Consider the following 17,939-nt stretch of genomic DNA (forward strand, 5'->3'; position numbering starts at 1 on the left):
ATTAATCTACATATTCATTTACTTAGTTTTTAACTCTTAAGTGTCTATACATTCTGCTGTATATTCTGTTTCATTGCATAATTATGCAGATACGTAATTATTATGTAATGATTTGCATGCAAGTTTCAGTTGCATTGTGTATCAACATGCTTGTTTTGATGTAAAAAAAAGAAATGTATTTAAATGTATGTATTTAAACATATAGATATTTGATCTTCATTTGATCAAGGATGTAGATTAAGAAACTAAAGTATAAATAAAATTGAAGAAATGTCTTTCAGATTTGTTTTTTTTGTAGAATGTAATTAGATTAGGAGGTTACACCCCAACATTTATTACTACTTAAAATGCCTTAAATAACTATTTAGAATAGAATGAGGTACACCACATTGTGTATATGTCATATATGCCATTCTAAATATCTCTCTCTGTCTCTCTCTCTTCCTTTTATCTTTTACACAGTGTGTATCAAGTAGTGGTGGAGGAGGAGAGGCCCAGGAGAGCCCGTGGTGGTGAGGCAGAGATCCTGCGCTGTTACCCCATCCCTGTTCACTACCAGAATGCCACATCTCTGAATTCCAAGTACTACTTCACAGCTGAGTTTTCTTCTGGGGGAATCCCCTCCCCTCAGCCTTTTACCGTGGGTGACAACAAAACCTACAACGGTTTCTGGAACGCACCCCTGCTGCCTCACAAGAGCTACAGCATCTACTACCAGGCCGTCAGCACTGCTAACGGGGTGGGTACAGCCAGAACTTTATTTGTAAATGAGGCACCCCAGTAGAGAAGACTACATAATGGTAATCTGATAGCTGAATGGATGAGGAAGGGAAAATGTATGTATTAAAATGTGCGTTAATGTGCATACGCAGCTCTGTGGGATGTATCCCCAGAACTTATCTGGATCTTACAACTAGGGGTGTGTTGATTAGATACTTGTCCAATACTGACCAAACTCACTGGATCGTATAGTGGAAGAAAAAAAAGTTGAATCTGATCCACTACCCTCAACAATCACGTTAATGCATGGCTCAAGTCTACATGCCAGTATTCTAGGCTTCATGTCTTAGGATCAGTGTAACTTACAGACAGATATAAATATCAAGAGGCAATACTCACCCTATCTAACCATGTTTTTTATTGTCTTTAAACACAGCAACAGACTCAGTTGCAAGCATTAAGTAAATTTCTGATCAAAACATGGTCAGATATCTACAAATATCTCAATTTTGATATCATTTAATTATAATATAATTTAATTTATAATTAACATATTTTAATTATAATTATAATATAATATAATTATAATATAATATATATTAAATATATATAATAATTACATTAAACATTACACTATCAAAGTTTCTTCTACATAAATCTGTAAAATTCTTCTTTCATAGTTTGAAGATGCTAAAAATGCATTTATTGAGTATATTACTTTGTTCTTTGATTATTTATCTGTATATGACTGGAAAAAATGCCCATATCCCCAAACAAACCTTTTGTCTCAGGATAGAAGATTTCCCTTTTAGGGGGGGCTTGCTTAAAAAAATGTTTAAGCTCTGCTTTTATTGGTTGGACACCAGCAAAGCTTGTACAACCCACAGTATGTCACTTCCATGTACCACACTGCCCTTATTAAACTATGCCAAAGAAAAAAACAGTATGACATTTTAGGGCCCCTTTAAAGCCCAATCATGGAGTGATCAAAAAGGAAAAAAGAAACAAAACAGGGAAAAAAGTCTGAAACTGAACTCGCAGGCAGACACACACAGGCAAAATGTAGAAGGCAGGCCATTTTAGCTCTCGTCTATGTTGCAAAGCAGCTCTCCACTTTGCTTCTGTTAGAGCTGAAAGCAGGGACGTAATTGTGGCGAAAGGTTTTCAGCCTTCACCGAGGGAGAAAAAGCACTTTGGCCGCGACAGCAAAAGTTTCTCCCAGAGAGCGACAGCGTGAGTGACAAGGCCACATTTTGCAGAGTGCACCTGCCTGAAAAGCGCCGCACATGCACACAGCCCACGCCCACCGGACACATTAACACACCGCTGTTTAATGCATTTCCGACTTTCTTCTTCTGTCTCTCGCTCTCTCTCTCTCTCTCTTTCTGTCTCTCTGTTCCTCCCTCTCACCTTCTCTTGCTTGCCCATGCTTTTAAAGAAAGCTGCTGTTTAGACTGACAGCAGTGACACAACGTGCTTCTCTTTAAAAGGCCTCTCTATCTCTCCGTCAGCGGGCGAGGGAGAGCTCGTCTCCTAATTGACTGAAGACCTGTGTTTTAGTGCTGCTGATGAATGCTGACGGGCACTTAGCCAGGCAGCCTTGTGTCTGTCTATTCAAGACTGATAATTAATCAAAGCCCGCGCTCTTAATGCCCTTCCTTTTAGTTGGGAACTGGGAGAAAAGACTACGCGTGACACCAAATGTGCTGTTTCATTGAATAACCAAGCAAATGCTCATGTTTATATTGAATTGTAATGAGTTGTAATGTATCAAGCGAGCAGGTTTGGTCTTATCGGAGCAAGGAGCTGAGGTTCATCCCTTCGTGCTGAATAAATCATAACACTATCAAAGGTATCACAAAAATAATCCGTGAACAGCTGCCAGATATACTGTGCTTTATGCGAATACTGTGAATACAGTCATGCTAATTAGTGGTAACTAACTTTTTCTGTTCATGGTTAGTCATGCTATCATATTTGGTCTGGTTAGAAGTTACATCTTCTCCCCCCACCACCCCAACATGCAAAAACCCTGATAGTTAAGTCCACCATCCATCAGAAATGCGCCAAGGTGCAAAAATAAAATGTATATATTTCCATATTAATTTGATTTATTTTATGTTTCGAGAGCATATTCTACTATGCACCCTATTACAAACCGTTTGGAGCTCCACCTTGCTAGTGTACAGTTAAGAGACTGTAAGTCTTACCCTTCATTAAAAGAGAAGAGAGAAATGTCAGTCAATTCTGCTCCACTGTTACTCACTCAGGTGACTGCCAATGAGTGGTTTTTGTGCTCACTTAAGCTGCCGTGACACATCATTTGCAGTCAGCCATGTGTGGTTCTGGAGCTCCACCCTCAACTGCATTTTGCCTGTAACACACATAAGATCAAGGCATAGTTTTCAGTACCTTGGTCAGTGGCTGGTACAGCCAAGAAGCAGTTTGTTTATGTTTTCTGGGGGATGATGGTGTCACCTAACAGTCATCATTTGTCATTGATGTGACCATTGATGATGGGGTACATGGTGGCTAACAAATTGAGCATGACAATATATGAGCTATTGTAAGTAATCGTACTCCTACGTGTTGTTGCTGTCCTACAAAAGCCTGGTATCTCCAAAATGGCAACTTTACAGTAGAAGGAAAACCCTTCTTAAATTTCAATGGAAGTCATTTTAGAGCATTTTACTGGTCCATTCATTATGAAATTTGACAAAACATAAAGAACAACTGATAGATTTATAGGTTTAAGGTTTTTGTGTGACAGCTATACGATATAGTGGACCCACAAGGTAAGTGGAGCTCTTAAAGTGATTCTAATAAAGTGACCAGTGACCATTGAATAAGCTGTGGGAACTAATGCCCACCAGCTAGTTTGCTGCATGCTGTATTGATGGCATGCTAAAAGCACACTGTTTAGATGAGTTGCCCGTAGTAGACACAAATTAGTTCAAGCACAGGAAACAGTGCACATGGCGTGTGTCCACAATCTGATGGCTTTTTTCTTCATTTACAGGAGACTAAAATAGACTGTGTGCGAGTTGCCACCAAAGGTGAGACTTCTATATCTGATTAGCTTGATGAAGTGTTGAAGTGTTATACTAGCATAATGACTTCTTATTGTGTGCACTAACATTGACAGGTTGATTAAGACAAATTTTTCTAGTGCTTGTGATTATAATGAATGTAATGATCGTTTGTAGTGTGTCACTATGTGGAAGTTTTTAGTTTTCAGCTTGACCCCCAGCTTACATGCTCTGAGTGTTCTTTCTCTTTCTCATTCTTTCTCACTTCTTATTTCCTTTTCATTTGCTTTGTATCTTTTCCTCTTCACTGGCGTTTTAATATGTTATTGGGCCTTGATTTTCATGAAAAGAATACTTTGTATTTTAGAAGCCTTTTAGAGATAATTAGTTCTAAGATAATGGCTAAAAACTGGGTTGAAAAGAGTCTGCCAAAACATCTAGCCAACAATGGCGCTGTGGTCAGAAGCTGGCCACTGATGAACGACTAGAGCATAAGTTCTTAAACCTGGAGAACAACCTTTCCTGTTAAATATTTTTTTCTGCTTTTACACACCCACTTCAACTCAAGAGGAGCTTTTTAATAAGCTGATTACTTGGATCAGGTTTGTAGGTAACAGAAAACAATGTGCAGGAACCAGGGTTTGGAAGCTGTTGGCTGTAGGATGGCAGACATGATGTAGTCAGACCCATTTAAAAATACAAGGCAAGTGCAAGTAAATGAGGAATTAAAAAAAAAGGGAATTGAGAAGAGGATAAATGGCTGCAGTGTACTAGGGTTGTACTGAGGCAGTTGATAAAGCCTCAAGATGGTTTTGGATTAAGAGGGGTGATCTGTGGCATGCTACTTGGGCACAGGCTGGAATTCTATAACTTACCAATTTATCTCTGGTGAGTCTGCCTAGCAGAGGGTGTCTGATAGTTGACCTCAAACACCCAATTTTTTTTAAGGTATTATCACAGATGATGTGCTCAATAACATTGCATGACGTATATTAAAACTACTAGCTCTGTATAATTTCATTAAACTCTTATTTATATTCAGTGTGAAGATACAGTGTACACACAATGTGAAGATTCCAGACATTTTTAGATTTTAGATTTTTTTTTTGTATAATGGAAGTATAATGTAAAGTCTTCCTTTTAATAATAAATAAATAAATAGGAAAGCTACACATAAGGTGAAGCTTTCTGAACTTAGTTTGTGGTTTATGAATATTTTCTCCATTAATCAATTAACTGGTTTACAAAACTCTGAAATAAGTAAGAAAGTGGTGGGATTCTCTGGTCAGTTGCGTTTTTTAAATGAGCAAAAACGTTATATATATATACAATTTCCATACCATGGTATACCTAAAACTACATACCTATGCTGTGGCTATTTAAATTTCTGTGCATTGTTATGAAGTGGAAGTTGTTGAATAATCGTCTCTTTCCGCATGCCCAGTAGTGGCCATTTAGCTGGCGAAATCAAAACGTACTGTTTTCAATATTTTATAAATACTGCCAGAGGAGTTACAGTGAGTGCATGTTCACACTGGGCATTGGGAAAAATTAGATGTACCAGGTGTTCATTCTTGTTGGATACACTATATATATATTTTTTTATTCTGAGATAATAAAATGTAAGTGATTCGTGACTTTTATCACCCATAGCATTAACGCCACTGACAGGGTTGATTTTGACAGGGTTGACATTGATTATCTTCATCTACAGTGATTGTAGATTGATTATCTTCATCTACAGCGAACAGGCAGGTGGTGTTAATGTTAACATGATTGTATTAATATTTTAGAAAAGTTGATTAAAGGACAGAAATGGCATTTACTCAGTGTCCTGCAGAGAGGGGTTAACAGTGTGTTATTTAAAACATTGTGTGCAAACTCTCTCTCTTACCTCTTTGTATAACTTTCTCTAACTCCCTCTCTCCCTCCCTCTCTCTCCTTCTCTCTGCATGCCGTTATGGATCTCGCTCTGTCAGCCGCTATTCTAGTGACGCAGCTCACTACCCCCTACATCCGCATCGCTCCGGCTGCAGGCGACAACCAACTAACAGGTCAGACACTTACCCTGCCAAGACTGTCTCTGTCCATCCGCTTCCATTACTACCACCGCCACCGCCCATCTGAGGGTGCGGGAGAGCGTATGTGTGTGTGGGGGTGTACGTGTGTGGGTGTGCATGCTCAGACTCACAAACACAAATACACAGACACACAGTCAGTGTACTACAACCCTGATGCAATACCCACTTCTGTTTCTGCAGTCACACTGCTGTGGTAAAATGAGCCCACGCACAAACTCCCACAACAGATTCTGTATGTGACAGCGTCCCATGCTCACACACTCGGTGCACATGCTTCCATAAACACTCGGCTCCCATCTGACACCATCATTACGCGTCCATGCTTGCCGGACATCCATATGTAAACACGCTCAGCCACACGCAAGCATACATGGCATGTGGGGATGTGTGTGAATGTGTGTGTATGCGTGTAAGAGCTCCACATGACTGGAAAAGAGTAAGTATAGGCCTGTTAAAGAAAGAAACAAAAAAAGTACACAAACACATACATATACACACACATGCACACACATATACACACCCTCACACCCACACCGAGATGAGCTGAATGTTCCATTTCTCTCATTTGTCATCCTAAACTCACTGTCAGAGGAAACCGCTCTATTCACAGGTGGCTGAGCTGACATGGCTTCTCATTACAGCATAAACACTCACCCCCTCACACACACACATACACACACAGTAGGACACTCTTATCTAGGGGGAGAAGAGGCAGTGTTGGGCCTATCGTATATTGCCTCCCTGAGGCTATCTCTCCCTGGCAGGTAGCAAGGAACACATAGCTCCAGCATTATCAACCAACAGCGACTGATGGATCCTACAAATGAATAGCCCAAAAGCCTCAATGGAATTGCAATACTTTACATTCAAGGTTAAATAAAGTTTATATCTTGGCAATGCTTTAAAACGCAGATGCCAACATTGTACGCTGCATTTACGTGAACGGGGTACAAATGTTCATTTCATAGGTCATCCACCATTTTGCAAACCAGCTTACATTGCCACACCTTTAGTACTTTTAGAATTTGTCAGCCAAACTAAGTTAAAGTGAAACCCATCTGTTCCTCTGTCTATAAGTACACAGAAAAAGTACTGATTTAAAGGATTTAACAACCAACCAGTTAACAATTACAGCCAAAAGAAGTGAACTTAAAGCACTTGACGTTTTAAATTCTTTCCAATAAAGTATCCTTTCTCTTTTGCCCCATAACCTTTTCAGGAGCAGCGACCCACAAGCCGAACGCGGTGGAGCCAGAAAAACAGACAGACCACACAGTGAAAATTGCCGGAGTCATCGCTGGCATTCTTCTTTTTGTCATCATCTTCCTCGGTGTGGTTCTGCTCATGAAGAAACGGTAAGCATTCCTCATAAAGAAATGGTAACACAAACACACATAAATACAGCTTGCTTGTACTGCATGTATTCATACACAGTGGGTGAACTAGAAATTCAGAGCAGATCACAGCAAGTCGTACGTAAATAAGTCATCATCTTTACTGTTTGCACTTCAATGAATTAAACTAGCGAGGTGCGTGTTGACATATTTTAATATTTGAATATACATAATGAATAAATAGATATTTGGGTAACCACGGGGGTGGATATTAACTTATCATAATACACAAACATGCTTTAAATAAAATGCTTACAAAAAAGCAGTACACAAAGAAGAGTTGGAAAACTTCAGAATGTTCAAAAAAAGCCCAAGGAACATTTTTGGTCACTGCATTGGAGTAAGAAAGACTGACCAGAATAAACTACTAAACTAAGCTAAGGCTTAAACTAGCCAGTGCGTTTATGCCTGTTAAATGTAACAGGTAACAGACACTGTTCGATGTTATCTTTACATTCTTAACAGTCGTTTTTCACTGTTGTTGCTACTCAGGGCTCGGCATGCTGCTAACTGCACTATGTAGCTTTGAAGAAGCGGGCAGGATAAAGCTTGCCAGAACTGTGGAACATTACGTAACCATATTTGAGTAAAATCCGGTAATTTTGCTGTACCACGTCACTCCACGTGTCTCTTTCACCTTCAGTGACGGTTCTTTATCGCTCAGCTTGTCCAGAAAAATGTTTCCTTCAGTGGAGGCTCAGAGTGCAAATTGTACTTCCTGACTATAGGGGGAACCCAGGAGCAAGAAATGCCAATTTTCCATAGTGTTGCATTAAGGTGCTTACATTTCTCAAAACAAAATATAATCTAATAATGTACTACAATATAATATACTATGTTACACTATAATATACTACACTATACTGTAATACAACATACTGTAATATACTATACTATGTTATATGTATACTTTAACCCAATGCCTAATGCCTTTAACCAATGCCTAAATTGTTATTTCATATACGAATACACAGTATACAACTGGGATGGTTAATTTAGTACTCTAGTCCTCACAGCAGTGTATCTGAAAATCAGAGACTGTTCTGAGTCAAGTAGTAAGAGTTGGGAATGACCTAAGCATCAAGGGTTAAAGGATGCAGTGGCTTATAAGGAAAGCATCTTCAAGCTAGACAGGGAAACACTAAAGAACTGACTGTGATAAAAAATGTATTTAAAAAATCAGTCAAAAATTGATCATGGCTTCAGTTCATCATAACTGTAGAGCTGCTAATCCACTTTCCCTTAATCACATTGATATGCAGTTCGTGGGAAGTCCTGTTTTTCCAGACAAGCATCTGAAAGACTTAAAGATCTTGGGGCTTCTCTCAGTTCAACTCAAGCCATTAATAATAGATTTTTCTCCCAATTTCTCTTTGACCCCTGCTCCCCAGCATTGTCAGTGTGTTGCTGAATAATTAATCTAATTACGTTGATAAGTCCTATTAAACTGAGTTTATAGCACTGAGACAGAGATGATGTAATAAAAAATTAACGCAGGGAGGCCATCTATCTGTCACCCTCCACCAAACATGGAGTTTTAAAATCCTCAGGAAGAAAAAAAAGAAGGAGATCTTTGTGAGACCACTCTGCAGCAGAGGAAGAGAGAGACAGTGATTTTGTGTGAAAGCATTGAGAGAGAGAGAGAGAAACAGAGGGAAAGAGTGGAGATGAGAGGGAAATGGTGATGAAAGCTGTAGAGCAATGGAGTGATGGCTTAGCTGCAGGCTAGTTTACATTAGCCTGGTCCCCTACAGCCCTCTATCAGAACCCAGGGGCCTCTAGAGTCAGACTGAGCAAATATTCAAGTCCTATTTCACGCGCGCACACACACACACACACATGCACACTGCCGGCTCGTTCTGTATTTGTTCTAGATTAGCAGTTGTCTCTTAGTCACCCATCAGTAAAGGCACGGAGGGACTGCTGAATGGAAAAGACCTGCAGGGCTAATATCAGCTCCACATTACAATAACCCATACAACCCCCCCCTTATCTCCAAAACACTTCACCACGTTCATGTAAACACGCCAACACAGAACACCATTTCCAACTGCGTGGTTATTCAGAAATAATCAGGTCCTGTCATATTTGTGTGTTAGATCTGTCAAAAGAGTCCCGTCTGGAAGTCTGGAAATTTTCATTCTGGATGCGCCTTCTATCGTGGTGAGGTCTGAGTGACGGGCGAAGGTTATGATCACTATGCATAGTCAATTTAATTGAATCCCCTTTCAATATAGCCTAATCAAATGAACGGGTGCGTTTGAATACGTTGGTTTAATTAGCCGGATTAGATTAGAAATGGAAGTGTGTGAGGACATGCTAATCCTCATGTTAAATCTAACCTTGCAGTTCTGTTGAAATTGCCATTCGCAATCGAGACCAATGCACTTGGTGCTGTTCAGAAAGTCCTTTCTAAAACACATTATCTCCCTTGATATAACTGTTTACACCCTGGACAATGCAGGAGGTAGCTGAAATAATGTAGTTCCTACTCTTTAAAATAAAGGTGCTTCAAAATGTTGAGTAATGCCAAAGCAGAACCATGTTTGTAATGAGATAGATTTGTGAGTGTGAACCTTTTAAAGGTCTAAAGAACATTCACTTGATGTAAAGGCCCTATACCAGTTTATTTTTTACCAGTTTTTCTATGGAATCACTTAAAGAACATCTGAAGCACCTTAATGTTTAAGAGTGTACTGCAGTTAAATGATGCTTATTATACAGATAGAGGGCCTCAGGTCTGTGCAGTCAATGTGTCAATGTGACAAGTTTTAGGTTATTACTAAAACAAGCCATGTTAGGTTAGGACCTTCAACATTCTTTTAAATTTTCCCTCACTCACTTAATGTTAATGTGTTTCTGTAGAGATGCTGCTTTCAGTTTTTAATTAATTCATTATTATTATTATTATTATATAATTAATTAAAGAAGTAGCAAATGGTCAGTTACAAAAGACAAACATGTATTTGTATTTAGTAAATAACAGAAATTCTCCTGAATCGGAAAATGCTTTTAATTAATGACGGTGGCTTTTCTGTTCATTTACTAAATATAGGAGAAACTTTTAAACATATGATATGATCCAGTGATTCTATGTTAGAGGTGCTTTACAACCTGCAGCAGCGAGGCACATTTTTTAGAGGAGAACACTGACTGTTTGAGGAAGCCACCTTTCCTCTAGACATGGGTGTGTGGCTGTCACACGGCTGTCTGTTTGTGACATTTTTGACCAAGTCACCAAAACTATGTGGCAACTATACACCCACAGTGTTTTTCACTCTCAAATTCCAGCTGGTTAGCAGTGAAATTATTATGCAAATTTTGTGCCCCTTTTCGATTTTTTACACCACTGTTGGACAGCACATTTAAAACAGAGAGAGATGAGTAGGCTAATGCACACGTTATACACTATGAACACTATATAAATTTAAAACAATACACTATAAATAAAAATATACACACACAAGTATATATATATATATATATATATATATATATATATATATATATATATATATATATATATATATATATATAGATAGATAGATAAATAGATAGATAGATAGATAGATGTTAAGGTAGAATGTGATGTTTTATGTAATTAAGTGTCATGTTATATGAGTAGTCTACTATACAGTATTGTAGACTACTACTATATTTGGCAGCATCATACCCATCCATTAATAAATCTCTGATCAGTATTGCCTGATATTCAACATTTAGGTACGTAGAATGATTTGGGGGGCAATAAAACTAGGCTGGAACAACTGAGCATTCAATACAAGGGTGGCGGATAAAGCAGAAACCTGCTGGAGTATTTCTTTAATACTAAGGGAAAACCTTCTAGTTATAATTGCTGATGATCACCTTAAAAAATGTCTAGAGAACAGATTACCTACACAAGAGAACTACTGATATCAGGTAGTCACAGTCACAGTCCTGCCCATCCTTAATTAATAGCAATTCAATGAGCATGCCAGAAGACCCCTTCCGCAATCACCGTACCTCTCTCGCGATCACGAGGCCAAACCTCTCTCTCTCTCTCTCTTTCTCTCTCTCTCTCTCTCTCTCTCACACACGTATGCCACCATGTCTGCTTTTGTTCATCTTTATCTCTTTTTCAAACATTAATATTTTTTACTTTTTCTTTCCTTCCATTCCATCCCCCCTCCACTGCTTATACCCCTCCACCACCTCACTCGGCAGAAGAACCTATCACTCCTACACTTATTACCTGTAAGTAAACACCTTTGTACAATGTTAGTGCATTTGCTCTTTCAAGCTAGACCTGTACACTATTTCCTGCATGATTAGACCTAGTTCCTCTACTAAGGTCCTTCTGTAGACAGGCATTTTATAGCATAAATGAAGGCAAACTTAGGGTATAACCCTCAGAATAAGCAATGTATGAATTGAATTTCAAATTACCAGTTGATGGGAGCCTGATTTGTGTAAAGCAGTTTTTTAAAAAAAGGAAAAATCAATATTACTAATGCCATTTTGAAATCTGATGTTGGCTGAATGATTTTCTATCAGTTGGCTTGTCAAAGTCTGATACTGAAATGCCTGTCTTCTCACAATCGATGCTTCTACGTTGGAAGGGGACCTTGATATCCCGCTAATTATTTTACATTTCTTCCATCTCTGTTCTGAATGATGAACTAACACACAGTGCTAGTGAGGAAGCTAACCCTTTTGCTCTGCCCGCGTTGGTGACCAGCGAGAGAAGTATTCTGGCGGTCTTTTCCACTCTGTAGGAATTGACCACATTCTGAGTTCCCTCTGCTGGTCAGCTCAGGCATGGGAAAAGCCTAAAATGAACCCTTCATCTCATCCCAGGCCCCAGCATCCTCATCCTCACCTCTGACTATATTATTTGCTTTTTATTTTGCTCCTCCAAACAGTTTCCATTGCTTTTATCATTTGAATTTTAAGTCTCTTTTCTTTTTTTTCTGCATGGTTCAGTGTTAGCTGCATGCTGAATTTGCCCCGTTTGCCCGTTGTGTAAATTGGTGATTGATGAATGGCTGCAGTACCTCATTTGTTGTTCGCCATGCCGACTGCATTTGAGTGTGAGTGTCACGCAAGGCTGAGAAAAGGAACCGCAGTGCCAAAGAGAAACAGAAAGCAACGCTGCATCCCCTGCTTCAGAAGCTGGGTGAAACTCAGCTGCATTGCAGCCGATAGTGAGGAGCTCAGTGGAGGGGTTTGAAGCCCACAGCGAGTGAGTGCCAATCACGCCGAAGCCTCCTCTTCCATTTCCTCAGCTTCCTCCCAGAGCTCGGAGCCAGATTGACGCGGCAGCCTCCTTCGGCCCAGCCGGCAGCTCAAATGATTGACATGTGTACACTGTTCGGCGAAGCCGGGAACTGCTGGGTAGGGTGCAGTTAGGAGTTGGAACCGATGGCAACAGGGCTGAGGTGCTCTTCTTGGCCCCCAAGGTTTTGTCATGTCATCATAAACAAGGGGGTATAGGAGTGACACCCATGTCACCTAGCCTGTCACCCAGTGTGCGTGTATGTAGAGAGGCCATCTCTGACAACAACAACAAATAAAGTGCCTTGATAAATAAGAAAATAAGAGGCTGTGGCCATATACAATACAGTGATGGACATCTGAGCAAATGATGTGTAAAGCTATTTATCTAGACAGTAAGTGTTCACTTTTTTTTAAATAAACAAGTAAACACTCATTGTGGTTAAATATATTTTTACATCTTAACTACACTATATGTCCAAATGTTTGTGGACATCCCATCAAATTAATGCATTCAGATACTTAAAGTTGCACCCATTGCTAACACAGCTGTGCAAATGCACATGCACTGCTAGTCTAGTCCCTGTAAAAAGGATTGCCTGTAGAATAGGAGCAGATAAACATGAACATTTTGGCACCATGTCAATGACAGGAGTGGGCTGGAGGGGTATAAAGCCCCCCAGCTGGAGCTGTGAAGCAGTGGATCTGTGTTTTTTGGAATGGATGTTGCTCAATCCAATACTTTTGAAATGAGTTGGTGTGGTAATCATCCAACAACCTGACCTCAATAATGCCTTAATGTAGTTGAATGCAATCAAATTCAATCCGGTTTCAATATGTAGCGTTGAATTGCCCAGTCCTAACTACTTAAGACATTGAGCCGTATACATTGTACAGTACTTTTTCTTTTTTACTGTTGTAACCTTCGAAGCATTTCATTAATGCAAACTGTAAAGGCTTGAAAGGCCTACTGTTCAAATGTTCAAATTTAATGTAGTTTTCTATTGAATTATCCATTACTATGTCTATTCAAATTTTCTAAATCAGTTTCAGAACCAGATTATCTGTTCTATTGTAATGAACATTGTAATGTCAGTTGATTTAGGATTCTCTGCAGCTCTCAATCATTCTGGACACATCTGACATTTCTTTGTCTGTTGTTGAGATTCTTAGTGTGCCACTAATTATGTGAAAGCTGTGAAGGTGCACAGGACAAGCTCCTCTTTACACACAGAGAGGAGGATAATTTTTTGCCCTAATCTGCAACCAAATTTAGTTTATTTATATACAAAGTTTATTTATATTTTTATACAATATTGATTCCAAACCTTTTGAACAGTGGTGTGTATATTTACACTAGTAACACTTCTGTACAGTAATACAGTCTGTAAAAAGTGTCTGGGTACAGGTGCAAGTACATTGTATTTTGGATTATTTAGTGAATAGAGTGATATACACAAATACTTGGGAAACAAAATGCAGTGGTGGATCAACTGTAGAAGATTTAAAACACCCCACATTGCTTTGAAAAGTTTTACAGCATATTCAACTCAGCCTATTCAACTAGTAAATGTCAGGATGTCAGGTACTTCCAAGTATGCTTATATAACGTGTTTAAGTGGCAATTTATTGTATTATATATTTTTTTTTGTGAAGGCAAATAGATGTGGGTTCAGAGGGAGAGAGAGAGAGAGAGAGAGAGAGAGAGAGAGAGAGACAATAGAAGAGACAGGAAGAAGAGAAAAGGAGGATAGGTGTTTCCAGTGCCCGTCCCCCATCTTGTCTGATCTAATAGATCTCCGTTTGTGTGTGTGTGTGTGTGCGTGCGTGATGGCATTGGGAGTGACGGGGGAGGCTTTAATGTGGGAGTGTTTAGCAGACGCTGCCCACGGCTTGAACACCTTCATTAAATGAACACGCCTAAGCACAGAGCCGCAACACACACCGCCCTAATTGGAACAAGCCGAGCACATTTGTTTTACTGACAGCCTAAGCATCATGATGATGATGAGGAGACAGAGAGAGAGTGGTGGTATAACATTGGAACAGTGAATGAGAATAAAGGATGAGGGTGAAGGTCGAGGGAGAGATGAAGAGAGAGAGAAGTGAGAGTGGAAAAAGAGGCTGTCAGAGGGTGAGAGAGGGATGGCTACAGAGAGAAATGCCCAGAGCATCTCCTGGGCCTGGCCTGTGCTGTGTGTGTGGTGTGAATCCTCTCCTCCTCCTCACAATGACTTGTCCACCACACACACATCTTTACATACTTTAAGCCAGTAGGCTAATTAAGGGAGAGTGTAATGAAGTAAAACTGAAGTGGACAGAGAGAAAGGGGGGGGGGGAGAATTGAGAAGGAGGGGTGAAAATAGGCTCAATAGTGGGTGGGTGAGTGACAGACGCTGAGAATGCTACACAGGAGAGCAAGTGAGAGACGACTGGAACTGCTGGAATAGAAGTAAGAGAAAAGACAATATAGAGGAGAATGTTTTGGGGGATAGAGGTAGAGGAAAGGGAGAGAGAAGTCGAAAAAGGTGGTGAATGGAGAGAGGAGAGAGAAGGAGAGAAAGAGCAGAGGGTAAAGGATAGAGAGAGAAGAGAGGGTAAAGAAGTGGAGAACGTGGAGGGTGAAAAAGTAGAGGAAAAGTGAAGGTAGAGGCTAGAGAGAGGGAGAGAAAGAGAAGTACATGGAGGATGGGGAGAGAAGAGAGGAAGAGAAAGGGAAGAAGGTGGAGGATGGGAGAGGAAAGGGAGGGAGAGAAAGGGAAGAAGGTGGAGGATGGAGAGATGACAGTGAGGGAAAGACAGAAAAACAAGAGAGTAAGTGAGGTAGAGAGAGAAAGAGGGAGGTCTAACTGAGTGTAAAAATTCTGCAGTAAATGGAATTAGCCGGCTGTGGAGAGGACAAGCCTAGCTATTGATTATGAAGGAGAGATAACGCTCATTCTTTCTCACTCACGCCCTCCACCTCACCCTGTCTGTCTGCGTCTCTCTCTCTTTCTATTACTCAGATGAATAAAGAAGTATTGTGGCTCTCAGAGTCTGGCAGTCTCTCAGCAGCCCCTGGGCTCACTCTTTATCCTACAGCTGTTGTTTTACTCTCATTCAACAGCAGAATGCATGTTCAAGGCCTTCACTTCCTTTTATTATACTGGGAGTGTGTGTGTGTGTGTGTGTGTGTGTGTGTGTGTGTGTGTGTGTGTGTGCGAGTATGTGAAGGTATGTGTGGTCATTAGGGTATGTTACCTTAATAGTATGTAAACTCCACTATATGGCATTAGCCTTGTATTCTGTCATTTAGAAGGCACAGTGCATATAAGTGTTAAATGTTAAAAACGGCTGTTAAATGTACTTAAAGAAGCAGACAGAGAATGCGCTGCCTCTTTCTGGGCCCACTGCATTTAAACTGGCTGTTAATAAAATAAATACACAGAGGGGTCCAAACATCCAAAAGGGGCGTTCTTTCTTTTGTATCAGTGATAGAATGTTTTTCTTTACTCTGATTTTCAATATGGTCTCAGACGTTCAGATCTTAGTGTTTGTCATTAATTTGTCTCAGTGTCTGAGATTCACGGTTTGTCATTTCCCTGTACCAAACTCTCATTATTCAACTATGCCTCAACTACGTGAAAAGAATTCCCTTTAAATAAAAACGTTTTCACAGACTTCATGGCTAGCCAGTATTTCAGTGGTTTGTGGGCTCTTTTAGGTGTCTAGACTTTAACACCTGCAGAATGCAACAGTTAGGCACGTGTTGATGTAATAGTGTTGCGAGAGTGTTATGGCTGATGATTACAATTCAGCTCACGCATGTTTAATGTAAAGCACCCTCGTGTGTTCGTCCAACCATCGCCTCATAACTCAAAGTGTCTGTCCTCTTTGAGTCCGTCTTTTACTCTCTGCTGGGTCTGACTCATCTGCAGCTGTCGCTTCCTCCGCCCAGCACGCTACCCACAATGCCCCACTGGGTCCCGGGTCCGAGCAGCTATAATGATACCGCCTTTGTTTCGGCCACGCACGCCCACAACACCCAAGATCACAATCGCTGTTCTGCAGCCTACTATACCCACGAGGCTGCTTGTTTCATCTCGGCCCTGCAAATGAATTCGCCAGTGCTGGGCGGAACAGTTTGAAGATATTTGGAGAATGTTTAGGCAGAGGACGTTACCTACTGCTGCGGCAGGTCTGTTACAAAACAACCTGATTACCTTGGTTTTGTTTTCAGTGAAGCTTTGAGATTGAGGTTCCTTTAGATTGTCAAAGCTGGTAATGGTGGGTGGGGGGTAATGGTCAGAGAAGAGTGTGCCGGTCTGTTTTCCTCTGTATGAAAAACACAGCAACCTTGAATTGTTACTTTTGTCCTGAGATTTTATAGGGAGAGGAAAGATCCTACTATCTAACCAGTCTTACCAAGTCTTACCATTCCGGCTTACTGACTGTGTCACATATGGCACAGTTGTTTAAATGCTGGAAATTGATCTCCGGCAATGCCACAGACATCTTTGCCTGGGAGACCAAGACAGTATAAACGGCCTCGCTCTCTGCAGGTGGCCTCCCTTTCCCTCATCACTCAGTGTAGCGTCTTTTAGCTGATATAGTAGAAATGACAATTTACGTCCTCCTATAAGCGCGTTGAGCTGTACAGTGACATTGATAGTGATAGTGGTGGCTCGCTTTGTAGCATTGTGTGTAATGGCGGAACCATGTTAGTGGGTTAGTGAGTGTTTTAGAGACACTCTAAACACTTTACAGTTGCAGAGCTAACAGAAGCTAATGGATACTAGGTGGACTGGGATTGGGTGCAACATAGCATGGTCGTGTTAGTTCTGTTACATTACTCCTGTGATCTATCTTCACAGTGTGATCTTTCACATGCCTACAAAATAAGTATTTTTGCATGTAAATAACATATTATAAGGACGTCCCCATCCATTTTCCAGATCATCAATTAGTTACCAGTTAACTTTAAAATGCTGCTACTGAAATGAAGTTGCTATTTTATAGAGTGGTGGATATGCGCTATGATTCTATATAGTTTGTGTGTTAGCGTTAGCCTCCATCTCGTTTATGACCTACATGCTAAGTGTTCAGTGTTGGTTTACAACAAAGGCATGCAGTGTTTAACTGGTAAAACAAAGCCTTTCCGTGATGGTTTTATTATTAAACCAGCCATAATTTAGGAGGAACAGATGTGGTGGTAGCGCATTTTCATACAATTTTGGGCAGCATGAACAGAAAATGACAGAAAATAGACAAACAAAAAAAAAAGTGGCTCAAACACAGTTAAATTGCTTGATCGTCTGAAAATATTTACGTCTTAAATATTTAAAATACATTGGTCAAAAAAAAAAAAAAAAAACATTTCTATTGTCTCAGTGTCTTCCTCTCTCTAGCATTGCTTACACTTAAGAATCCCAGTAATGAAGTATGCTGTGTAGTGTCATTTGCAGACCGTGCTCTTTATA

General features: G+C 40.1%; 1 protein-coding gene across 6 annotated transcripts in view; it reads left to right on the forward strand.

Annotated features, from left to right (window-relative positions):
- LOC140546207 (receptor-type tyrosine-protein phosphatase mu-like) overlaps positions 1-17,939 on the forward strand; it is a 220,226-nt gene that overhangs the window by 139,498 nt on the left and 62,789 nt on the right. For 3 of the 6 annotated variants that reach the window (XM_072669429.1, XM_072669431.1, XM_072669433.1), the window contains exons 12-16: positions 463-739; positions 3,740-3,776; positions 5,729-5,803; positions 7,050-7,185; positions 11,431-11,460. In XM_072669429.1, coding sequence (XP_072525530.1) covers positions 463-739; positions 3,740-3,776; positions 5,729-5,803; positions 7,050-7,185; positions 11,431-11,460 — 555 coding nt within the window. The remainder of the gene's footprint in view (positions 1-462; positions 740-3,739; positions 3,777-5,728; positions 5,804-7,049; positions 7,186-11,430; positions 11,461-17,939) is intronic. The other 3 variants (XM_072669432.1, XM_072669435.1, XM_072669434.1) reach the window with 1 other exon arrangement.

The sequence above is a fragment of the Salminus brasiliensis genome, chromosome 23 (assembly GCF_030463535.1).
Source record: "Salminus brasiliensis chromosome 23, fSalBra1.hap2, whole genome shotgun sequence".
Taxonomy (NCBI): domain Eukaryota; kingdom Metazoa; phylum Chordata; class Actinopteri; order Characiformes; family Bryconidae; genus Salminus; species Salminus brasiliensis.